General features: G+C 36.5%; 2 protein-coding genes and 1 pseudogene across 2 annotated transcripts; all 3 read left to right on the top strand.

Annotated features, from left to right (window-relative positions):
* Positions 1-8,128: 8,128 nt before the first annotated feature.
* LOC119998460 (protein trichome birefringence-like 19) lies at positions 8,129-11,291 on the top strand. Its single transcript, XM_038845798.1, has 2 exons — positions 8,129-8,684; positions 10,376-11,291. The coding sequence occupies exons 1-2, from the start codon at positions 8,178-8,180 to the stop codon at positions 11,192-11,194; spliced, it is 1,326 nt and encodes a 441-aa protein (XP_038701726.1). The 5' UTR covers positions 8,129-8,177; the 3' UTR covers positions 11,195-11,291.
* Positions 11,292-11,326: 35 nt separating this feature from the next.
* LOC119999124 lies at positions 11,327-18,470 on the top strand (annotated as a pseudogene).
* An 888-nt stretch (positions 18,471-19,358) lies between these two features.
* On the top strand, positions 19,359-26,222 carry LOC119998784 (proline-rich receptor-like protein kinase PERK8). The gene is made up of 8 exons (XM_038846213.1): positions 19,359-21,129; positions 21,779-22,189; positions 22,469-22,555; positions 23,245-23,315; positions 23,454-23,530; positions 23,749-23,896; positions 25,425-25,586; positions 25,674-26,222. The coding sequence occupies exons 1-8, from the start codon at positions 20,127-20,129 to the stop codon at positions 25,893-25,895; spliced, it is 2,181 nt and encodes a 726-aa protein (XP_038702141.1). The 5' UTR covers positions 19,359-20,126; the 3' UTR covers positions 25,896-26,222.
* Positions 26,223-26,974: the final 752 nt, after the last annotated feature.

Here is a 26,974-nt window from a genome sequence, read left to right as displayed (position 1 = left end):
TCATATGCCCACTCTAGTACTTTTGGATATCTAGTTCCAAGAGTGTTTTAAAAAATGGGTTGTATCGGCCGATCGATCGGTTGAACAGAAAACCGAGGGATCCATTGATCCGATTTAATTAAATATCAATTAGTTATTGGACTAGTCAAATACCGGTTTGGCCAATGGTATTCCGATTTCCGGTATGATTGTTATAAAAAAAACTTATGTTAAATTGATTTGATGGATAAGTGACATTCACATCCTCACAATCTGACATTATAAATAACTAAAAACTTAACTTTATTAACTAAAAATTTAAATAAATTAAAAAGACAAAAAAATCAAAGAACAAAACCCAAGTACTAAATTAGGTTCTTGAATGTTGCCAATTCAAGTCAATTCGACAGAGATCTGTATTCGGGTAGTGCTATCCCGATCAGGTTAAGATGTTTTATCTTGGGAGGTGAAACTCGATAACCTGCAAAGCACTCGATAGGCAGGAGCTATCGTCTTAAGGAAATTCGGGTTCCTAGCACCTCACCTTTGTAGAATCAGATGCTAGGATCTGTTTCGATTTTTTTTTTATTATTTATGTACTCTCTAATCGGTCTATTGATGTTCAATAAAACTATTTTTTACATTCTGTTCTTTTATTTTCTGCAACTGCTTTTACGTTATTACGACAACAGATATTGCCATATCAGGATGACATTTCCTCACTTGTCTTCTATTCAATTCATGGATTCCTATATTTTAACTTCAAAAAATTACAAAGTTGCATACCAAAGATATCTTCACATACTATAATTGTAAATCTTTGTAATCATCAATACAGTGTTATATTATAATATAGTATATAATATATATTAATATTTTTCGGTTATAACCATAATTGAAATAATTGTAACCGAAAAATATTTGAAATTTTACTAAAATCATAACCATATCCGTAATCATAACTGAAAAAACTGAATAACTATGGTTACGGATCGATTCTCAATTTGCGGATCGAATGTGGACACCCTTAGTTTTATAGGGATATTGTGGAGTTGGTTCAAAGTTGAAATATGCTTTTTTTAGGTGGTAGATTGGGCTTCTTCAAGGGGGCACTCGAGCCTGGACACTTCAGACCAGATTGTCCTTCCACAGGCCTGACATTTTTTTAGTTGTACAATCAAAATTTTATTAGGTTTTGAGTTTTGACGTTATTCTGTAGATTTTCTATATTAGGGTTTTGTCGTTTAATTCACAACAGACACAATGTGAAAGAAGACATATTTCAATCATGTTAGTATAAAAACTACATGAACCAAAATCATGCATATAATTAAAACACAGATATGTAAAGATTGAATATGTGATAGATCTAGCGAAAGTGCACCTAATTCGGCCACGTTAGATCTGAGAAGGAAACTTGCAAGAGGAAATGGATGAGGCCATCATTCTCTGAACTGCGGGCAAACAATGGAATTTTGAAAGGTACCCGAATGGGGAGGAGACCTTGCCTTGTATACCATTGATATGCCCCCATTATGGAATATAACCAATGCCATCAAGCTTATACTTAATATTGTCCAAACCCATACTTTTACTTCATTATACTAATGAGGTGTGTTTAAAGCTCATAATTGTAGGGATCACGTATAATTAGGCATACCACCTTGTCTCAATAGCTATAACCCTTGGTCTGTTTTACAAAATCAAAACCACAATTAAAATAAGCCACCTTATTGTTGTAATTATTCCAACAATTAGAACCAAGAAGATCAGATGAAGGAATACAATCCACCGGGAAAAAAAAAAGCATGGAACAAAAGAAACAAGGAGCAGTTTGAGTAGTTTTTTTTGGCATCTCAATTGACCCCCTACGAGTTTTCGAGGTCCTCGAAAACTCTTAGGGGGTCATCTTTCTCATTCGCCATAAAAAGAAAAATCAAAGTAGAAAAATCTTTGTGCAAAAACTATAGAAACACATGATAACAAAATTATTGGATGCCCATGAACACATGCACTTTTGCCCATACCTCTTTATCACATTCTTGTCATGTGTAGCATGGTTGAGTAAAAAGACCAAATTGAAGAGACTTACAACCACTAATCATATCCATCATTTGATATCCTAAACAATCAAAAAGCATAAGTTTTAGATTTGGTAGGTGAATCAGCAATCTTCATAGTCTCTTCAATGAGCTTCCTAGCCTTCCTGCTCTTGATTTCAACTCTCATGCTTTCGCTCTTTTCGATCTTTTCATAACGTTTCTTCATAGATGACCTTGTTTTACTCTTCAAGTTCACCAGCATCCTCTCCAACCCCATCAACACCATTGGATTTTTGATTTTGAGAGTTGTGAGAGCTAATTAATAAGAAGTGTAGTTTTAGACAAGAGAATTTGAGAAGAACAAAGTGAGAGGGAGAGGAAATGAGTGAATATAACAGGAGCTTTAGCCTTGGAAGCAATGTAGGCAGACCATGCAATGTATTAAGACCTTATACTTTTTTTTTACTTCAATTCCCTAAAGAGAGATTTTCTCTTTAGGTGTCGTTTGATTCGAGCAATCTAGCTTTCGAGGAATAAAACTTCTCATTTTGCCAATAATTCCTATGTTTGGTTGGTGAAATCCTTTGAATTTGAATCTAGAATTCCAAAAAAAAACTGGATGCTCCTAAAGGAGGAAATCTCCTTTCCACCCAAAAGGAGAGGAATTCTCACTCCTTTTTTAATTAAATATCTATATTCTCATTTTGAATAGGAATGTCAATTCTTACCTGACCTGCCCCAACCCGAAGGCCCCTCCCCGACTAGCGGACAGGAGCCACCATAAGTTCAGGGTGGGCTTTAAAAAAATTTAATACATATATGTATGTATATATTTGTAAATATATACATAATGATGGAGCCACACTGTGCTGAAGTTGGTCTAAGCCCACTCTAAACTCTTGAAAAAAGTCTATACTACATGTATATGTATATATTATGTAGCATCTAATATAAACTATAAATTTGATTGATACACACTAATAGATGATGATTTATACTTAATAAAAATTGTCTAGCACACTTAAATGATTGTTGTTTTTGGTTTTTTTTTTAACAAAATGGGTGTGTTTGGAAATGTTTTTGCTTTTTTGTTTCCAAAAACTGATTTTAAGTTTAGATTTTGAAAACAATTTTAAGAAATGAAACTGGAAATAAAATTCATTTGGCAGAGGATTTTGCACGGAGAGAGAGGGAAGAGGAAATAATTTTACATAACATCAAATACTAGTTTTGATTTTTTGGTTTTTGAAAACCAAAAATGGTTTTCAGTTTTACAAAATAATTTCTAAAAACATCCACCCAAACTCATTTTATATGTTTTAATTTTTATATGTAATTTAATGAATATATAGATATTTACTTATTACCGGTCATTTTTTAGTAAATAACCCTAAAAAAATTTTCGGTGGCCCTACCCCCGAACCCCATCACCCTCCTACTATACATTCCTAAATCCACCACTAACCATGCTCCCCCTCACTTCATTTTCTAGATCTACCACTGCTAATGGGGATTTTTCCTAATCCGTCTTTGGGACGGGGCGGAAATGGGTAAAGAAACTCAACTCGCATGCGGGGTGGGGACAGATCTATTTCGCAACCTGCCCTGCAAGTGATTCGTTCCGACCAATAATATTTTTAAATTATATATAAATATACCTAAATTTTTTTTTTTATAAGCTAGAGGCATATTTACATGTAAAAGTGTATATTAACTCGATGCCGTTATTAAAGCCCAAGTCAAATTGACTGAAAAAATATTTCTTAATTTAAATGTATGATCAACTTTATGTTGTTAAAACCCTAAACCTTATGTCAAATTAATAATCACCCTTAATTTATTAGAATGTTTGTTGGATTATTTTCAATTATACAAGTTGATTTGGTAGATCAATGTTGATGTTGATTATGATAGGATCGGGTAAATACCGGGGTTGATCGAAGTGGGGACGGAGCATAAAAATAGAGGTGCGGGGCGGCCTTGATCTGCACCCGATCCGCCTCGTTGCCATCATTAATTTTGGAAAATGCATAATTTCGACAATATCCTATAATTATGTATTTTAAATCATTTTTATATTATTTTATTTTTCATTGATTAAATACAATCACATAAAAAAATTCATTTTTCATTTTTTTATAGTTTTTATTTTTAATTTGGATATTCAAATTAAAGTGCTTTTTTAATTTAAATATGTAATGTGAAATAATTGTAATTTTTAATCTAATCAATAATGGCCAATGAAATCAATGATGTCAGGAAAGTAGTATAATAGAGTAATCCAAACATTGACAAGGAATGAGAATGCTAAGAAAATAGCTTTCCGCATTCTTTTTGCATTGTCATCCCCAAATTCGTGAACCAAACCAGTCATTAATTTTCTTTTTTTCCTTTATGTTTTTATATGGAACATTCTTTAAGAAAAATTGACATTACAGATTGTGGGAGATACAAAAGTAGTGTTGTGTGTGTCCTGAAATCCAAACAATTTAGGAAATTAATCAGACTCGTCCAGAAAATATTTTGATTATTTATTAGATTGGTCCATCCCAAGAATCTGGGCAAAACTTAAAAGGCCAATATTTTTTCAAACCAAGTTTGGATATTTATTATGAGAGAGTTGTTATTTGCACACGAATTTAGATTCATTGTAAACATTTATTTAATACGCTCTAAATTTCTTCTCCATCTTCTACATTACCCTATTTTTTAAATCTTTCCCTATTTCATGTCTATTGTTTCAAAATTGATGTTGAAATTTTGTTTTCTTGTGCAAAAAAGGGGGACCCCATTCACATACTCCATACTATTCAAATTCTTCCTCCTTAGTTGGGTGAGTAATTCAGGTCAAGGGTTTTGATGTGCCTATTATATACATAAATTTGTGCACCCATTATATGTTTTTGTATGACGTTTTGAGTTGATTAAGGATTGATTCTACGTAAGTAGTTCATATTTGCATATTTCAAGTTATGCATGACTTGAAGAAAAGGGATCAAAATCAGAAGAATTGGCCGCCGGAGTCAAACCCTGATCGATCGAGGTTGGAGCCCGATCGATCGGGCTATGTTGGTGAAGACTAAAATGAAGACGGTTTCAAACTCAGATCAATCGGGGATGGATACCATTCGATCGGAGTTTGCCCAGATCGCAATTTCTGTTTCACAATTTCACAAAAATTCCTCCAAACTCAAGTGGGTCCGGTCCAAAACGACACCAATTTGTTAGATATACGACACAATGGTTTTAGGGGGTATAAAAGGGTAGAAAATAAGGTTTTATTGTATCTTGGGGAGGCTAAGGGTTTGGAGAGAGTTGGAAGCAGTCATTGAAGTTTGGAAAGAATGGGGTTTTCTCTTTCTCTTTCTCTTTCTTGTATTAAGGACTGCTATTAATTCTCTTGTATTGTATTTGAATGCTATGAGGAACTAATCCTCTAACTTGGGTCCTAATGGAACCCCATCCTTGATTATTCTATAAACTTAGTTTTTGATTATGGATTTCTCTTTCTTTGTTGATTTTCTATGTATGTGTTCAATGTTTTTGGGTGCTTGATCACCATCCAAATGATTGGTTGCCTAGGTTGAGACCGGAAGGAGATACCTAGAGTTGCTTCTCACCATAGATGACATAAGATACCTGAACCATAGGAATATAGGTGAATGACCTATGCAAGAATGACCTATGCAATCGCTATACGATTATCCACCGTTCTTAATGGATTTTTGATATTTGAATATGAATGTTAGGAATAATAGAGATTAGTATTGAAAATACTTTCGGTGTAACCAGGAATGTAGTATTGAATAAGAAGGAAAATCGATTGTCAACAATTGAATTGAGAATTTAGGATTAACGAACCAAGGGAGTTGAATTGGTTAAGTGATGGTAACATTAGGTGCCCTAGTGTTTGAATACTTGATTTAATTACTTGGGTTTGGTTTGATTGCTTTGCTTTAATTACTTGTTTCATGTTAGTTGTTAGATAAAACACAAACCCAATTCTTCAAATAGTGTGGGACTTAATCATACTTGGTACTTAATTGAATTGTTAAAATATCCTCGCGGGACGATACTCTACTCATTCACTTTATTACTTGAAACAATTTGCACACTTACAAACATTTCGCAACAGGTTTCATTGGTATTCAATTTTGGAAAATGGGTTTGGCTTTATTGATGGAGAATTTGTTGTATCTGGTTTGGATTTGTGCAGGATCACCATTATGCATTTGTTTTGTTTTGTTTTTTTTTTTGTTTTGCCATTTTAGAATGGAGAAGTTGGATTTGGAAAGCTCTAGAAGCCAGATCAAAATCATAAGCACAATCGTATCAATTTTAGGAGCATCGATCATTTCCTTAGATGTTCAATCACAACAGAAACAACTTCTCTCCGTTTTATTGTTAATTGTATTGAGAATAAAATATGACCGTAAAAAGTAAAGAGGTTTTAAGGTAATTTCATGTAAGGATAATCTGATAAATTTCAATTTTTTTAAAAAAAATTGTGTGTGCATTTAGTTGAAATTCGTGTGCTAATAGCGGCTCCCATTTGTTGTTTAAACCCAGCTCAGCCAAGCAAGACTGATATAATCCCTATCGTTTTATAATCATTTGTTAATTATTAAATCAAGATATGGGTCTTTAGAGTCTTTTTGGCAGATTTTGATCAGTTTCACCATTTACCCTGCCTTGCTTGTCACTTTCAGAATCTACTAATTTTTCATAACGACATAATAGCTCACTTTAGTTGTACTTTAAAAAAATTTCGGATGTTAGGATCGTTCCAATACCCTTGTGACTGACACCAAAATGTGTGTGTACTTACCCCAAGTGTAGGGTATCGTCAAGTAATAAACCGGTAAGTTCGGTATCGATCTACGAGGAAGCAATGCAAATTTGAAGTGAATGATATGCAAATGAGTAGCTAACACTAATACACGCAATGAATATCAAATAAAAGCGAGTAAATGAAATGGGTCGAATGACTCGGTAGCATGAGTGATTTTGTAATCAAAGTAAGCACGAATTTGATTTAAAACAATTAATTAAAAACCTAGTCTCTAATCCGTCCCGGTGACTACTCGGTTCTCATACTCAAGGTATCATTACAAACACACACAACCATACACAATGCATTGTGTGATACTATCAATCATACATATGCAAAGAGAATTAGGATATAAGACTTCAATACATACATGTAGGCCATCGGGTTTCTTAATTTACGATGAACGCAAAGGGATAAGCACCTAATATTATGAATTAATGTTCCCTCTTGGGGCTTGGCTTGGCTAGGCTAACATCCTAGTTTCACACTCAAAGGCTCTGTCTCATTTTTCAAAGGAAGTGTCCGGACACCTTGGGAGGTGTCCCGACACCTCACAGCAAAAAGTGCCCAAAAAGTGCTCCAACTTGCCCGAACAAGGTCCGATTCCTACAAAACCAAGGGAAAACATTTGTAAGTGTAAAACTAAGATAAAATGCAATCAAATACATTAGCTAAGTGCTAGAACATCCTAATTAAAAGACATTGAAACCTCAAAATAGAGGTCCAATCACCTTGTGACCACGCATTGGGTTTTGGTCCAACTTATTTTATCATCAAGTAGGAAACTTCTATGATGTGGGTCTAATGGCCCGAGTTTAAATCTATATCGAATGTCCAAAGGGCAAACTTATATAGTGTTGTTCTCAATTACTGATGTAGAACAGATTGCAGCTGAGTCCTATGAGGCTTGGGATCGAAAGTAAGGGTCTTGCTCACTGAAATGATCATAACTTGGGCCTTGGATGTCCATTTTGAGCCTATAATATATCAAATCGAAGCTTGTTTCGATGCCAAAAAAACAAGTGACTTCACTACAACAATTAATTAGTGAGAAGGATATTTCCCAACAAAATTCAATTAACCCTTCTTTTTGCTATAAAAAAAAGTTCTTCAGGTCACCTTCTGAAGCACTCAATTCCAAATGAATCAACTACTTTAATAAAGTAAACAAATACATATATTGGAGAATCACTATTATTTTTAGTCTAATTATTGAAGATTTTCATGTACAGTATCCTTCTCAACCAAACCCCCCACACACACACATTTCTATAAATAAATTAGCTAAGCTAGCAAGCTCTCTCATAACCAATATTCTTCAAGCCATGGAGCCTCTTCAAGGCAGAAAAACTAGTCTCAAGAAGAATACCCCACTTCTAGTTCTATTTATAACCATAACACTATTTCTCCTTGCTACTTTCCCACTCTACTATCCTTTACTTGGTTACCCTCTCTATTTGCTGCACAATCATGCCAAATTATCTGCTTCACCATCATCATCATCATCTTATGGTGATGATTATGAGGAGCCGTTGGCGATCCGGCCGGCGACAGATAAATGTGACATATTTTCAGGGGAATGGGTGCCAAATCCACAAGCACCATACTACACAAACACAACATGTTGGGCAATTCATGAGCACCAGAATTGTATGAAGTATGGAAGGCCAGATGCAGAGTTCATGAAATGGAGGTGGAAGCCAGATGGGTGTGAGCTACCAGTTTTCAATCCTGCTCAGTTTCTTGAGATTGTTAGAGGCAAGTCCATGGCATTTGTTGGGGATTCTGTCAGTAGAAACCAAATGCAGTCCTTGATTTGCTTGTTGTCTAGGGTAAGTATATGACTTTCTTACACCATGTCTTTATATATTTTTAATTATCTATAACTAATGCTATTTTTTCATCTAATGGATAGTCCACCCTGGAGTACCTTTACGGGCATTCCTACCCTCCCCTCCCCTCACGAATTTAGTTTCAGGAAAATATTACTTGGGTACTCATTTTTCCAAATTAAAGAGGTTATGGGTTCAAGTGGGGGCGTCGAGATATTTTCATGAAATTAAATCCGTGATGGGAGTGTAGGAATGTCCGTCGAAATACTCCAAAACGGACAATCCATTGAATGAAAAAAAAGATCTGGGTTTGTTTAATTGATTAGTTGTATCTCAGTGTGATTGATCTCTCTAATATAATTCAGTGTCTGACTTACTCAATATTTATAATGTTAGTTGAAGAAACCACAAACTGAATGCCAAAGGTTAGGTAAAAAAAGATTAATATACATAAACTAATTTAGGAGGAAAAAAAAAGACATAAAAGCAAAGTCATAGTAGTAGTAGATAGAAGTAGTTTGGTTGAAAAAAGTTAATTAGGAGGTAAAACTTTTATAATAATGGAATCTACAGAGTAGTTTTCCTTTCAAATCATACTCAAAAGTGGATATGAAATTTGATAAAAAAAAAGAGTTAATTGGGTAAAAACCCCCATCCATAGTTCCATATACCAATAATTAGTGAAGATTATAGTTCAGAATAATAAAACTAAAAATATATATAAATGAATAAATGATAAAAGCTAGATTCCCTTTCAAAGCATATTCAAAAGTGGATGTGAAATTTAATATAGAGTGAGACTCTTTAATTGGATTGATATCTACAATAGTTTGAGAAAAATTCAATAGAAAAAAAAATGATTACAATTAGATGACTATTTTCTTAAAAATTATATAATTGAGGAAAAACCCCATCTATATACCAATAATTAGTTCGGTTGATAATCGAATGGATTAGACATATGTGTATATTTCTCAACGATATTTCAAATATATATATATATATATATATATATATATATATATATATATATATATATATATATATATATACCAATAATTAGTGAAGATATAGTACACAAATGTATAAATGACAAAAGGTAGCATTCTATTTTTGTTGAGATGTCTCATTCTTAATTAGAAACAATAAATAAATAAATTAATTAATTAAGTTATTATGAAAAATTTGACTATTGAGAGCTACTATACATTATTAGAGCAAGTTTTGTTGTGACATACCAACCAATTCACATAGTGGTTGGCTCATCTTTGTATGTGATTAGTGCAAAACTAACAACCCTCAAATCAAACCCACCAAAGAAGAAAAGTATATAATTATTCATTCACTAAAGAGAAAATCTTAGACAGCTGTGATTGGACCCCCACAATCATTGTCTTTTATGCTTAACTTTCCATCTAAAAAATTATTTAGTAATCAAAATAGTTTTCAACATCTTATCAAAATCCAGACAAAAAAAAAACATCTTATCAAAATAATTTTGTGAATTTATTAATCTTTTTCACTAATCTTGTGAGCTAAGCCCTTCGACAAAACTATCTATCCAAAATCATACTAAATCCTTTGGCTTTTTTTTATTATTTTTTATGATTAAATGTAGACATATTTGGATTCATACTAGTTGTGTACATTTTGGGTATGAATTGTGAAAGAGTTGGTTAATTATTTTACAGGTAGAATATCCTATAGATGTGTCTTATACACCAGACGAACACTTCAAACGTTGGAAGTACACAACCTACAACTTCACAATGGCAACATTTTGGACACCCCATTTGGTGAAGACCAACGAGGCGGACCCCGACGGTCCGAACCACACCGGCCTCTACAGCCTCTTCCTTGACCAACTCAACGACGATTGGATCACTCAGATCGAGGAATTCGATTATGTGATCATCTCGGCAGGGCACTGGTTTCTCCGGCCGATGAAGTTCTATGAAAATCAAAAACTAATCGGTTGTCATTTTTGTCAAATCGAGAATGTGACCGATTTAACCATGTATTACGGTTACCGGAGAGCATTCAGGACAGCTTTTAGGGCAATCAACAGTTTGAAGAATTATAAGGGTATAACACTTCTTAGGACTTATGCACCATCACATTTTGAAAATGGGTTGTGGAACAAAGGGGGTAATTGTGTAAGAAAAAGGCCTTTCAGGAGCAATGAGACAGCTTTGGAGGGTGCAAATATGGAGCTTTACATGATCCAATTGGAGGAATTCAAGATTGCAGAGAAATTAGGGCAAAAGAGGGGGTTGAGGTTTAGATTGCTTGACACAACACAAGCCATGTTGTTGAGACCAGATGGTCATCCAAGCACATATGGTCACTGGCCACATGAGAATGTGACATTGTATAATGACTGTGTGCATTGGTGCTTGCCTGGACCCATTGACACTTGGAGTGATTTCTTGCTGCAGATGTTGAAGATGGAAGCCATTAGATCCTTTGAAGAGAAGCTCAGTTCATTTGACAGGAAAATGAGGTTCTGATGGATTTAATTATATTTCATTTGTATTGTATTAATGTTCTTGTATTGGTATCATGTTCTCAAGAACCTATAATCTAATTGATATTTGATTGCAGCAACATTGTACTTGTGAATCTTTCTACGGTCAAATTGGATGGACTCAGCATGTCCTAAAGTTGATTTCCACTTGGGAGTTGGGAGTAATCTTCTTGTGGCCATGCACTGGGTTTGTCCAATTTAAATTGTCGTCAAGTACGAGACTTCTGTGAACATGAACTTGATGACCCGAGTTTAGACCCATATCGAATATCCAAAAAGAAACATTGTTCTTTCATATGTTAAAAGTATAACCAATAAATCCTGCTACACATGCTATTAAGGCCAACTGGCCAATCAAACAAAACATAAAAAAAAAATCAAAAAAAAAAAAAACTCAAATTATGAGCATTCAAAGTAGAACCTTCAAAATTCAAAATCTAGAGTAAGTCAGGCGACATTGAATCTGTAGATTTTGGGATCATCCTCATCCTCGGTTGACTACCATGGATTCAGACCAAGACTCTCGACATAGTTTACCATTCGTAAACTGTTCTTTCCCCCCTTGGAATTGAAGAATTTTTCCGCTGTTTGGTGTTGGGATCATATAAAACCAACTGCCTCTCCGAATCGTCAAAAAAATACCCATCATTTTGGAACAAATTCAAAAATACGATACTCAAGTTGAAACGTTCAGAAAATGGTGACTAAGTTGGAGTGGATCAAATAATTCAATGACGAAAGGTGCCATTAATCCATTAATCGGTAGTATTTATTGTACATAACCAAACATCCCTAAATATCCATAATTACTTTTTCTTTTCTTAATCGAAACTTCAAAACATTTTATCTTTCAAAATACATATTAGATTTCAAAAAAAATTACATAGTCAGAATTAACATGCAAAACACTTTCCAACAATACCCATTGTGGTTATTTTTTGTCTGGTCGTACTTTATTACACTATCTGGAATAATAAAAACACGAACATTTATTACATTATTTTGGTCTCTTATTACATTGTTTCGCACTCTTATTACATTATTCGGGCCACATATTACATTATTTTCTCAATGAACAACACTTCTTTAACATTATTTTTATAGGAGCGTCCAGATTGTCTGTGGCAAGTTAAACTCGTCGGAATCGAGTTCAAGGTAGTGATACAAGTCGGAATCTGCTCTCAATGTCATTGGAAAACAAAAATTCAGCAACATCTAAGTTGGAGATTTTCTGGAGATTTCGGTAGCTGTGCACAAACATTTATCACTTTGTTTTAACCTCTTATTACATTGTTTCAGCCTTTATTACACTGTTCAAGTTTAGCATTATCGTTCATTAATTCACTAAATAGAAAACCTTAGACAACTAGCAATCCTGGACCCCCAAAATCATTTTCTTTTATTCCTCACTTCACATCACACAATTTCCCATATCAAATCAAAATAATTAAGTGACTTTATTAATCTTTTAAGGCTAGGCCCTTGGACAACAATGTCTAATCTAGCAAAAGCCAACCATCACTTCTTTTGGCTTTTTTTTCAGACCAGACGAAAGCTGACCAGCCAACAGCGGTGTCCTTGGCCCTCGGCCTCTACCGCCAGTAGTCGACAATGGTGGGGGTGGCTGGATCACCCAAATCAAAGAAAAGAATTGGAATATGTGATCGTCACAACATGACAACTTTCTTATGACTTCGGACTCAGAGCATCCACAGTGGTGGCTGTATGAAGTGCTACACTCCAATATAGTCAGAGCATCCACAATGATGTTTAGACAATCTAACACTCCAAAACCATTCTCTCTCTTCTCCTCTCTCCTGGTTGGCACAATTTAATTGGGTGAGTGAGTCCCACAATATGCGATATTCATCAACTATATATACACTCCAAATACACCCACAATGGGTCCCACTCTTCTCTCTCTTCCTTTTCATCACCTCTCTCATACTTTTTCATCATCTCTCTCTTCACTATTCATCAATTAAGCTAAACTCCAAAGATGTAGCATGAACTAATTTTTCAAGTGTCATTTTTCATCAATTGTGTGCATGTAGTGCTCAATTTATCAAGAAAGTATTATCTCAAGTACCCATTGTGAACATCTAGCAGTGAACTTATCCAGAAAGTATCATCTCAGGTACTCCAAAATCATCCCATTATGGATGCTCTTACAATGGATACTCTTGAGCTAACACTCCAAATATTCAATGGGTCCCGCAAAAGAGAAACAAAAGCAAAATTGGTTCATTGCTTTCACATTTTTAGATGAAGTGATTGACAAACTTGTCGAAATAATATTTTTGTTAATAATAATAAAAAGAGGAAACCATACTCATTTAAATTACCCTTTCAATGAGATGCTAATACGTGTCATCATATGGATTGAAGAGGAAATCGGACTGGGGAGCATCAAGGGAGGCTCAACATAATTAGAGGCCCTAGTCAAATATTATGATCGAGACCCCTTGAAATTTAATATAATTTTTTAATTTTTATTTAAAATTTATTTATCTTACCTTTTGAAGTGTAAAATCACTAATTAAAGTCTTATATTCAAGATTCTCTAACATTTTTTTTTCAATTGATAACAAAGCCAATCCATTTAACCTTTCTTGTGACATAGTTGACCACAAGTAGTTTTTTACAAGTTTAAGTTTTGAAAAACTTCGTTCTACAGAAGCTACTATTACAGGTATCGTTAATAAAATTTCATAAGCAATCCATGTATTCGAAAAAGAATTTAAATTTTTTGTGAAGTTTAATCTTTATGTTGGAGTAATTTGTTTTCTTTCCAAAATTTCTTTTAGAATTTTTAATTTTGAAAATAAATCAAAACAATCAATATCAGAATGCATTTCAAATTTTAAAACATTCTCAAGTTTGAATTCTCCAGTTATTAATCTCGTTTCCACCTTCACAACCTGGATCACAAAAACAAATAAGGGCATTACAGGGACACAACAATTCAGGATTACCGATATTTTTTTTTTCTTGAACACACATATGCCTAAACCAGTCGATTGCCAACCGAGCCACCACTCGTTGGTGGATTACTGATGTTGGTGAATGGTAGATGAAAGATGGTTTCTGTGTGGGTAACTATTACTTCTTTGCTTTATCTTTGACGGTTATAGAGATTATGGAAGAAAAAAAAGGGTTGTCTTTCGATTCTTTGGGGCCATGCTTCGCAAGGAAACAAGTACTATTGTCTGTGGTGCTGTTGTTGGTATGATTTCTTGTTCTTGGCAACAAAATTAGGGTTTGTGACAAGATGGGACCTGAATTGCGGAATCAGGGACTTGCTTGCTATTGCTCACATCATAATCGCGTTCCTGGATTAGAAATTTTGGCTTTGCGTGTGTGATGAATTGTCCTACCTATTATTGGAGTCTATATAACTATTAATAGAGTCTCATACAAATTTACAGTAATCATTCATAGTCCTGGCACACTACACCAATTTAGCAATTTCTCCAACAACTCTCATATAGGGGTGGCAAAAAGTCTGTTCTGGGTCGGACAACAACACGTGTTTGCGAAATATTTATTTGTTCAGACCCTAACTCGAATGAAATTTTGGACGTACTTAATTGACCAAACTTGAATTAATTTAACTGCGGACAAGTAAGTAGAACAATAATCTAATCCGAATCGGACAAATTCGGTGATTTGGACAGAACAGATTTTTGTCACCCCTACTCTCATATCAAAACCGCGGCCCCCCTATAAGTACAAGCTAAAAGTTAGAACCCAATGAAGGCCCAAACAGCGTTCAAAAGCCCGATGAATAGGAGGTTTAAATCTATTGATGCTTAGTTTTGGATCATTGTTCACTTGGTGATATTTTGTAGAACTATGAGATTAAGTTAGCTTCAACTTTGTGACTTGAGTTAAAGGGAAAATATTTCTTCTTCTTTTATTTTAACTGTAAGAGCAACTCCAAGGGGAATGGTAAATGATATGCTACATGATTTTAACTGCCAAAATAACACTCCACCACCATGTCGAAGCATTTCAAAGGAGGTGCTAAATTTAGTGTTCCAAAAAAGAGAGAAGACAGAGGTGCGAAATTTTGGAGCCAAGAATTTCATGCCGTCGGCATACATATGACACAAAAACGTTCACTTGTACGGACAATGTCAGTTTAGTACTCAAAACGATCGGTTTCAAAACACTTACAGTTTGTTTGGATTGATATTTTAGAAAGTTAAGTGAGGAGGGTTAAGGAAGGAGGAATAATTCCCTCCATTAACTCTACTCTATTCTTTATTTTTCAATCCAAGTAAAGCCTCAATACATATGCGAAAGTAGCCACACAAACTCACGTCTTCACAATCAAATTCAAGACGAAACTGCATGGTAAAAGTTTCAGTTTACTTCAAATCTATCCTGATAGTGAAGCTTGAAGTAGAAGCTTGAAACATGCGTGGTAGAAGCTTGAAAACTTTCATTCGTTATTGTGAAGACGTGAGTTTGAAAGAGAGAAAAAAAAAAAAGAAAAGAAGAAGATGGAAGCAGCTAGGGATTTCACAAGAAAAAGCACATCTTGTTTGCGAGACGCCTAGGTTTGTTTAGGGTTTGGTCTACCAAATTAATTTAGGTATATCAATTGGAGAAATCGCAATGGGCTTACTTTGATGTTGTATTATTATAAAGAAGTGGGCTAAATCTTGATGGGCTTATTTTGATTACCACTTTTATAATTTATTAAAGTTAACATGTGTTGTCGCTCATTTTTTTTAGATGGATCAAACATCATTCCAAGATCTATTGATGAGTGATGAGGTGCCAATTAATTTTGATGAAACTAATGAATTTAATTTTGAAGTTGGGCCTTCTACAATCAAGAGGCGAGGTATCAGGAAGAATAATTTTGTTCCCGAAAAGGATGTTCTTTTGTGTTTTGCATATCTTAACACATCAAAGGATGTAATTAGACGAAATAATTAACAATCCAATACTTTTTGGGTGGATTTGCAAATACGTTGAGGATAAAGGAGGAACCTCGAACATTCAAATTGTACCTTATGTGAAAAACGCTGGATCAAAATCAATAAGCATCATACGAAACTCGTTGGATCTCTTGGTAGAATTACGAGGATTAATCAAAGTGGACAGAGAGAGCAAGGAAATGTAATTGCATTTGGATATTTAATATAGTAATTTTACAAGTATTAATAAAAAATGTATCACTAATATTTTTTTTCTCAGTTCGCCGATACTTTAGAACAATGCGAATCCGATATGAGCAAGTCATTTACTTACCTCTATTGTAGGGAATTTTTGAAGGATGATCCACAATAACAAGCCACTTTGTCAAGCAAGAAGCATCGAAGCAATACTGAAGTAAGTGCTGCTACACCCGATGTTGTTAAATTAGGGGAAGATATCAGATCCATTCTGATGGGTTTTCAGGCATAATTCGGATTGGAATTCTGACGGAAGATGATCCGAAGTTCAAAGCGATTCTTGATCGGTTCAGTTCTTGTTACCCAACATTAGGTGATGCAGTTTTCACTAATTAAGCCATTTTGTTTAGAGTACAAATGGGAAAAGAAAGGATGGGGTGATTTGCTTTTATTGTCTCATCCTCTTCATTTAAAGCTTTTATCAAATGATGATAGTAATGTTACTGTTTTAGAGGATTTTAAGTATAAAAGCATAGATGGTGAGCTTGTTGGTGTTGTGGGAGATTCCTGGGTACTGAAACCAGACCCTCTTTCAGTACGTAACATGGCATTTCATTGGAGGTGTCAATGAAGAATCATGCGCTGAAATTAAATCTGCACTTCATAAGGATGTTGATGCACTGAAAACAACCCCAATAACAACAAAATCGTCGTACTTTTATGGGAAAGCGATTGCAAGAGCAGCAAGGCTGGCATTGATAGCTGAGGAAGTCCGGTTTATTGAGGTGATTCCAAAGATTAAGTATTTCTTGAAGGTGTCAATTGAGCCATGGCTGGATGGAATTTTTAATGGCAACGGTTTTCTGTATGATCCACATTGGGGTGGAATTGTGACCAAACAAGGGTCATTGGATTCTGGTGCTGATTTTGGGTTTGCAGTGTACAATGATCATCATTGTCATCTTGGTTACTTTCTTTATGCCATTGCAGTGCTTGCAAAGATTGATACAGCATGGGGAAGGAAGTATAGGCCTCAAGCTTATTCTATGATGGCAGATTTTATGAACTTGGGTAGGCGAGAAACTCGAGTTATCCACGTTTGAGGTGCTTCGACATGTACAAGATACATTCTTGGGCTGGTGGGTTAACCGAATTCGCTGACGGTAGAAATCAAGAAAGCACTAGTGATGCGGTGAATGCATACTATTCAGCAGCTCTAATGGGGTTAGCTTATGGAGACACTCATCTCATTGCTACTGGTTCAATCCTTCCAGTATTGGAGATTCAAGGAGCACAAACATGGTGGCATGTAATGGAGGAAGATACTATCTATGAAGAAGATTTTAACAGAGAGAATAGGGTGGTTGGTGTACCGTGGGCTAACAAGAGGGATAGTGGGCTTTGGTTTGCTCCTCCTGAATGGAGAGAGTGTAGGTTTGGAATTCAGCTGCTACCCATATTGCCTATCTCAGAGGTTTTGTTCTCTGATGTTGGGTTTGTGAGGGAGCTTGTGACATGGACCCTACCTGCTTTGCATAGAGAATTCCTGATTTATATGCAAAGCAAACCATTTGTTAAATATAAACTCATCTTCCCTTCATGTGCCTCTCCTTTTATTATATTTAGGAGATATCTACCACTAGCTACTTGTTTCAAAGACAAATTGTGCCAGAAAAAACAGAATTCCATTCTCATCCACAAAGCATGAATTCAGATTGGAATCCACAAAGCATGTACATCTGGTGCACCAAATTGTTCATTATGGTATTATCCATCATTGGCTCTGAATATTTCAAATTATTGGGGACTTTGGTACTTTGTAGTAAACAGACTAAGTAGTAAAGGCAGACTATAAGAGGAATGATTTGTCCTTGACCCCATGTAATAGCCCACCCTACCCTTTGGCTAGTTCATGCTAGTTCACACGGATTTGTTCTCCTGGGCCCTTTGGTCCAGAAAACGTGTTATATCCTGCATTTCATTTGTTCTTTTGGACGATATGAGATCTAGAGCTCTAAATCCTTTTGCCATTCGATAGCTAGCCCAAAACTACCAAACTTGACAATTCAGAGACTTGTGGCCCCATCACTCGAATCGGGTGCTATACACCATCTCCTTGTGCACCCATAGGTGGACAATGCAGCAAGATGGGCTCACCTTCCTCCTTCCATCATTAGCTCAACAAACCTAAAAGGACTTGCACATGGAAGGGCCATGGGGGTTTCTTCTTTTTTTTTTCTTTAGAAGTTAATTTTTCTTAACACGGTTTCTTAGTGTTAAAATGTTGACTTCTCCTTTGCAGACATTATATATATATAATGTAATGTAAGCTTAATCACAGCAAGATTTTCCTACATGATGTCTATATATATTTATATTGTAGGGCATGCACTCGAGGTGGAGAGACTCAAACTCAATTATTAGAAATGGTAGGGTATTTCTGTCAGTCCCAACATGTGCAAAGTTGTGGGGAAAAGACAAGAGTTCATGGCAGGAGAGTACTTCCACTTTTCTTTCTTTTTATGCACTATTTCATACCCTTTTTTATTTTTAAAGTTGTTTAGTTCCTTTTTTTTTAAAAGAAAAATGAATTATATTAATTAGGACAATTGTCAAAAACATATAGAGAATAAATAAATAGAGGGAGGCACCACTTCTAGACACATTGACATCGACTCAAATATACAACCCAAAGATACTAGCGTATCGGATATTATGTTACATTCTCTAAGACATCGACTTAGATATACGACTTAAAGATGTTAAAGCATTCGATATTATGTTACATTCTCTAAGAGTATGGAGGAGTTTGAATTAACTTTATGTAACTTTGTCAGAATATCACCAAAAATAAAGTAAAACTTTATTTTACTCTTAATTCCTTTGAGGTAAATGAAGAGATTAAAGATGAATCTCCTCTCATTTGCCTGATAAGAGAAAGATAAAGGAAAAAACTTTGATTCGACAGCTAAGAAGGGGTTGGTTTGTAGCATGTTATTTTGATTGAATTGAATTACCAAAATCTTTGCTTACATGTGAAGACAAAAGGCTGTGCCCAAGTCGTCCCCACGTTTCTTTCCATATTTTGTGGGTGCTATCATGCTCAGTTTCCTTTGGTGGAAGAAGCTCTTCTGCAAAAAGACAAATTCAAATTCCCTCTCGTTAAAGAAATTCACAAAATCTTTATTTGCAGACTGAAAAGCAAGAGAAAGGAGGAAACGATGGACCGGTAACAGCATCATTCTTCAGTTTTGAGCTTCTGGGTTTTATGTTTGCCCATCTTGGCCATCTGGGTTGTGCTGCATTTGCTTTCTAGATACTGTTTCTTTGGGGGTTTTTAGAGTACAGGTCTATATTGGGCTGCTGTTGACTTAAACCCAGGTTAGTAAACCAGTTCTCAAATACTGAAAAGCTTGAGTTTGCCGATCCTGGACTTACCCCAAAAAAAAAAAAGAGTTTGCTGATCTTGGTTTTCATGTGTGGATGGTTTTCAATTGGGGTTTTGCTTCAATTCTTCTAATTATAGGGTTCTTCGAGAGGGAATCAGGGTATTGCTAGTTAAGTCGTTTGGACAGATTAGCATGATTTGAATTTTCTGGATTGGGTTTTGTGTACTGTGATCTTGGTTTTGATGGTGGGTTGTTTGACATGCTCGAGTTTAGGTATCAGAAAGAGTTTGTAGAATACTTGGATTGAGTTCTGGTACTGTTTCTGAGAACAATTTGAGATTTGGTAATCCCTGGTTTTGTCGATTTGGGTTAGGAGGCAGTAGTCTTGCACATAGAAATGGCTTCAACATCACTTTCACCAGGTTCTTCACCTACTGCAGTCCCACCGGCATCCACTTCTAATTCACCACCAGCACCATTTCCTCCGTCCTCTTCGACTTCAAACAGCACAACCACTTCACCACCTCCAACTTCATCTCAGCCAGACCAGACTACTGAACCCCCGGTCCCTTCAACCCCATCCAACTCTTCAACCCCACCCTCTCAGTCCCCACCACCAGCAGTCCCTGCTTCTCCCCCTCCGTCTCCAGTGCTTTCCCCACCGCCCTTATCATCTGCCAAACCGCCAGCATCCCCTCCCCCAACCCCTCCAGCAACACCAACACCATCACAATTACCATCCCCACCTCCAGCACCTTCAGCCGTCACTCCTCCCCCTGTTACTTCCCCTCCACATCCCAATTTGTCTTCTCCGCCGCCTTCATTGAGTACGTCCCCTCCTCCCCAAGCCTCCCCGCCTCGACAGGCTTCATCCCCACCTCCTCCTGAAACAATTTCGCCCTCTCCACCTTCTCCAGTCAATGTTCCAACACCCCCTTCATCCATTTCTCCATCTCCACCAAATGCCAAACCTCCTGAAAGTCCTCCCGCAGCTACTCCTCCATCGAATTCTAGATCAGTTCCGCCTCCTGTATCAGAGTCTCCACCTGCACCCACATTGCCATCTCCCCCTTCTTCAGTTCCCTCAACCTCTTCGCCACCTCTAATTTCTCCACCTGCTCCTCCGAGTAATTCATCAACTGGAAGTTCTAGTACCTCACCCTTACCCGCTATTCCAACAGAGAAACCTATAGCGAAAGCAGCGAATGGCACTGATGTATCATCCAGGGGTGGGGGTTTGAACACTGGAAGTGCAGTGGCATTGGGTATTGTGGTTTGTTTTGCAGTTATCGGTCTTCTTTTGATGGCTGTATGGTATGCACGGAAACAAAAGAGAAGGAGAGCCAAAGTGACTGTTGGATATGCTATACATTCACCATTTGCCTCCTCCCAGAATTCAGGTAACTCTTAAAAGATTAGAAAAGAATTAACATGGTGATTGATATCGATGAATCATCAAATCTGGAGCAAGTTTTATTTTCATATACTTGAGGTAAAAAAACACCTGTGCAACAACGCTCACACAGTGGGTGGCATCGGTATCGGAGATAGACCTTACCCCCACATAATATGCTAGATGGTAGTTTCTACCATTGGGTCATATGCGCAAATCCTATTTGATACTTGGGCTATTCCAGGAACCTATGTTAACCTTTTGACTCTGCATCTGCCGCTCCCTTCCTTGATTGCATTTAACTTATATCAAAATTTCAAGCCATAATAGACTATCTTTGTTTTCTTACCGTCTAGGATGCTCCATTTTCACTTGGACTATCATGCCCTATGGTTTCATCATGGATATCCATATCCCAGTGAAAATTTAACTAATTAAGAAATGAATCCACATATTATTCTTATATGGCCTTTTTATATGGAAAATTCAAAATTTCTTTTCAGCTCATTCTCATTAGAAACTCTTTTTTTGGAATGGGAAAAAAGGTTTTATTAGCGCTCAAAAGTGGTGTTATCCCTGCTTTGAGTGAGTTAGCAATTTAAAGATTTTAGGGTAAATGATTCAAAACCTTAATCAAACTTTTGTGTGGCCCACAGGTGCATCTTTTTTAAGGCCCCATTCTCCAGCTCCCCTTCTAGGCAGTGCTTCTGGCAGTGATCTCATATATTCACCCTCAGAGACAGGTGGTATGAACAATTCAAGGTCATGGTTCACTTATGAGGAATTAAAACAGGCCACGGATGGGTTTTCAACTCGGAATCTTTTGGGTGAAGGTGGGTTTGGATGTGTGTACAAAGGGGTCTTGGCAGATGGAAGAGAAGTAGCTGTGAAGCAGCTAAAGATTGGAGGTGGGCAGGGGGAGCGTGAGTTCAGAGCAGAAGTCGAGATTATTGGCCGAGTACATCATCGGCATTTGGTTTCACTTGTGGGTTACTGTATATCCGAGCATCAAAGATTGCTTGTCTACGAGTATGTGCCGAAAGATACTCTTCATTACCATCTCCATGGTGAGGCATACTTCCTTTCATAAAAATAAGGCACAGTGTTGAATTTGAGTATGTTATCCTTCTGTAGATGCTGTGGACATTACTTGAAAATATAATTTTGATTGAAGTGGGTCCGACTTGAGGTGTCTGTTCTGTTCGAGTCATCCAATCATATATTCATTAATCATTGCATGATTAAAGTTCTTTGGAATCCATGCCTCATGTTTAGGCCTGCATATAGCTATCCAATTCCTATGGAGAATAATTTCTTGGTCGCTCTGTTCTTTTTGGATTTTGCAGGTGAAGGCAGGCCTGTTATGGAGTGGGCTATCCGTGTCAGGGTGGCTGCTGGTGCCGCTCGTGGAATAGCTTACCTGCACGAAGACTGTAAAATTTCTTCTTTACTTCCCCAGTTTTCCTACTATAAATACGCCACCTTTTTCTAGCTTACCGCCGTTGTTGGTTGTAGACATGTACACTTCTTCAAAACTTTTCTTCGACATTTTTGGCAAAGACTAGCTCTAGGACTCATCCTCTTATATATTCTTGTGGTAAAAGTATAGATATAAGATAAGTAAGAGGGAACCGAAAGGTCCTAGCAAATTGCGGTAATTTACAAGAAAAACGTCAACTAAAGCAAGGACTGCTTGCTCCTCGGGAAAATTTATAGCTTTCATCTGTCTTTTACTCTCTCTATAAGATATTTTCATCCAATCAAAGGCTCTCCTATTTCTTTCCCTCAACACCATCCAAAGAATTGTAAGCGACTAGCTCGTTAATTTAATTTTCTTTGCGAGAAAATACACATCTTTTACACTATTTCACCTGTTGTAGTTGTAATACAGAAGTCTTCTTCTCTTTTTTTCCTGAAAAGATTGACACGCTCGGAAAGATCTAAGATTGAGCATGAATATGACAATATGTCCTTAAATGGTTCTTCCTGAACTCATAAGTCAATTATAGCGCAAATCATACACTGCTCTGATATCTCGTATGCCATTCTTCTTGCATTTAAGACGTCTTTCCCCATTTTAGAGAATATGCTGAGATCTCCCTCGTCTGTTGATTTTTATCAGGCCATCCTCGCATTATACACAGGGATATAAAGTCGTCAAATATTCTTCTTGACAACAACTTTGAAGCTCGGGTATGCTTGTTTCTAAATCTGCAATTTGTGGGTTAATTGCTCCAAGTGCGATTTCATTTTGCCATGGCAGTTGCGATGGGTGTTTTTTCTCTTTCCTTTTCTTTCATATAATGTTTGTTGGGAATTGATGAATGTCAGGTTTCTGATTTTGGACTTGCGAAACTAGCATTGGATACAAATACACATGTAACAACTCGTGTGATGGGAACCTTTGGGTACGTGAAATACGTGTATCTATTCTTCACATTCGTAGTTCAATTAAGCAAAAAGTTTCATGGACTTGTTTGCATGATTTTATGGATGGCTTTGGTGTACAAGAGTTATCATATAAAGAATATATGGACTAATTATTATACAGTGACAATGCATACTTGGCTAATATTGATGTTGTCTTGGTTGAACATTTCTCATGATTGGAGTTCTGATTTTCCAGTTATATGGCTCCTGAGTATGCTACAAGTGGCAAATTGACCGAAAAATCCGATGTTTATTCCTTTGGGGTTGTGCTTTTGGAGATGATCACAGGTCGCAAACCTGTTGATGCATCCCAGCCATTGGGTGATGAAAGCCTTGTCGAATGGGTAAGTCTATAAACTTTCTTCTGATAGATAATTTAATGTTGTGAAGCTTATCCCCCCGGTTTTTAATATCAAGTGCTGCATAAAATTTCTTCCTGACACCGTTGCAGATTTTTAAGTTTTACACTTTTACTTCATCTATTTCTTTTGAATGTGAAAAAGTTGTCCAAAGAAGGGCCTCTGGGGGTACCAAGTACATCAAGAGGTTACAAGATTGAATTCATCTAGGAAATTTTAAATATTATAATTACGATCAGCAGAAATGAAAATTTCATATTATGGAACGATATGATTACATCTGTTTACACTTTTCTAGCTTTCCTACAAAGCTTAAGGTTGCCAATAAGTATAATCTTTCCTCCTATAGCCTCCCAAACGATAAGGCTAGGTTGTTTTGCACTTTTGGTTCCAAATGCTTTTACAAGGGAAACTCCTAGCCAAAACCCCTGTGCATCGCTCTCAAGACTTTGTAGTGAGAATTCACTGAAAGATTTGGTTTTGGTTAGTTTCCACATAATCTTCTCACCTTGGCTAGTTAACACATGCACCATATATTATGCCCTCAAATGGCAAAAGAACTCTCAACCCATGACACGTTTAGAGAAAAGTGATTTTCCAGGAGAAATCACTACTGTGGGGATTGATGAGATCTTTGACCACAGCATTCCACCGGCTCCTGTAAATGTGCTTTTACTTTTTGAATTAGAGGAGTTTATCCTGGTGTCATACCAAAAGCAAATTGAATCCACATCATCAAACATTTAAGAACTGTGTGACAATCAAGTTTCCCAATTTCTTCGATTGCTTTCTGTTGAGTATCCCACATCGGTTGGAAAGAGGGCTGGTGTGTGGTTTAAATGAGGGTTTCCTCCTACCTCCTAATAGGCCTTTTAAGGACCTGGACAAGGGGCCCAATATGTTAACATGGTATCGGAGCCAGTCCAACGCGATGGGCTTTCACGTGGTGGGCTTCTCGGAGTTGGACCAACCCACACGTGAGGGGGGATGTTGAGTATCCCACATCGGTTGGAAAGAGGGCTGGTGTGTGGTTTAAATGAGGGTTTCCTCCTACCTCCTAATAGGCCTTTTAAGGGGTTGGACAAGGGGCCCAATATGTTAACACTTTCCAAACGTCATTCCGTAAGTGGACATTGTGACTGGTAAAGAGGATGCATGCTACTTGATGAAAGTTTTTAGGAATGAACTCTTTAGAATAGAATTAGTACATTCCAGAAAAAGTCTCTCTTAAGCTGGGTTATTATCAGACATTGTAATTTGAAAGTAAATATGTTTGATATGCTACACAACCAACCGAAGCGTGCAAGCGCAGGAAGGCTACTAAATTTACTGCAAACTTAAGAAAAAGTTGTCTTCCTGTAAAACAGTAATCGCAATGTTTGGTGGGTCTGACGGATTCAGTTAAATCAAGGATCTAGGCAATGCAACTTTACCTGCTGACAATAGTAGGAACGTTCTATCACCAATTTGATGAGACTGTTAAATTTGATTGTACGTCATACCTTTCCTTCAGGCACGTCCATTGCTTAATGAAGCACTTGATCGTCAAGACTTCGAGGCCTTGGTCGACCCGAGGCTGGAAAAGAATTATGTTGAAGGTGAAATGTTTCGGATGATTGAGGCAGCTGCAGCTTGTGTGCGTCATTCAGCTGCAAAAAGACCCCGGATGAGTCAGGTAATGATTCTCAAGTGCGGTTTTACATTTTATTAATTCGTTTGTGTTATCCGACTGAACTATAAGTCATTGGTACCTCATGCTCAGGTGGTGAGAGCTTTAGACTCACTAGATGAGTTCTCAGATCTCTCAAATGGGATGAAACCTGGCCAAAGTGAAGTCTTTGATTCAAGGCAACAATCTGCACAGATTAGAATGTTCCAGAGGTTGGCATTTGGAAGTCAAGATTATAGTTCAGACTTTTACAATCAAACTCAAAGTAGCTGGATGAGTCGAGAATCCGGGGACCGGAGTTCCTATATGCCATAATCCATCTCAAATATAGAGCAAGTGGGCACTCACTCACCATGGCAGACCCAAGTTATCTTAACTTCACGTTTTGTAAATGACTTATTCAGAAGGTTAGCAATTCTTCTCCATTTCCAGATGAGATTTGGAACCCGCGACCGAGATTTTTGCGACCCAAGTCCTGCTGCTCCTTTGTTGTACAATCCCATCCATTTTGTCCGTGTATTTTTTTTTTCGCTCTGTCAACTAACCAAATTGGCTTCTAAGCTTTGCCTATTTTTTGTATTCTTTCCGATTTATATTCATTGACACAGCTTAGTTGTATTCGGAAATGGTAAGCTAACATAATTCTGTGTTCTACAATTCAGAGTCTTGACTCGCCTCTTAAGTTGGGTGGGTATAAATAAGAGCAGACTCTACTGGAGAGCAATCAGACCTGAAACCAGAGAATACAGAGGAGAGGGATGGGGAAGAAATTTTGTTGAATAGATAAAATTGATCAGATAAAACCAATACTGAGACTTCCATTGCCAGTCTTTTGGAAATTTATATGTTCAATTTCAGATAAATTTCATACGATTCGGGATCGAAAATATCGAAAATGAGTCTTGTTGAAAAGAGATTTATATGCTACTTTTGGGTATATAATTTTTTCCAAAATTCGACATATAAAGAGTTTGAAAGTTTTCTAAGGGAAAAGAAAGTAAAAAAATGTTGCATCATCTGATGATAATGTTAGCATGCATTAGAGATGAAATTATAATAGTAGTCCAACTTCACACATGTTGTGGCACTTTTAATAATAATAAAATTATACGGGCCTTAGTCCCAAAGCGGAGTATACCAAAATAATTGATATTTTGGAATAAAAAATGATTTGACTCTCTATAAATCTTGGACATGATAACAATTACGTACCAAAATAATATGAACTTCCAGAGCACCAAACCCCACCCCATGTATCTGTCAATGCGCTTCTTGTTTTTTGAAAAAACGACACCGAATTCAAATACACAAAATTATAGTCGTTAAACCATTCTTTATGTCCCTAAAGTTCAACAAAAACAAAAATAGATAAAACAATAAGGACATATTCGATA

The sequence above is a fragment of the Tripterygium wilfordii genome, chromosome 5, assembly GCF_013401445.1.
Source record: "Tripterygium wilfordii isolate XIE 37 chromosome 5, ASM1340144v1, whole genome shotgun sequence".
NCBI lineage: Eukaryota > Viridiplantae > Streptophyta > Magnoliopsida > Celastrales > Celastraceae > Tripterygium > Tripterygium wilfordii.
This window is presented reverse-complemented; position numbering and strand designations above follow the sequence as displayed.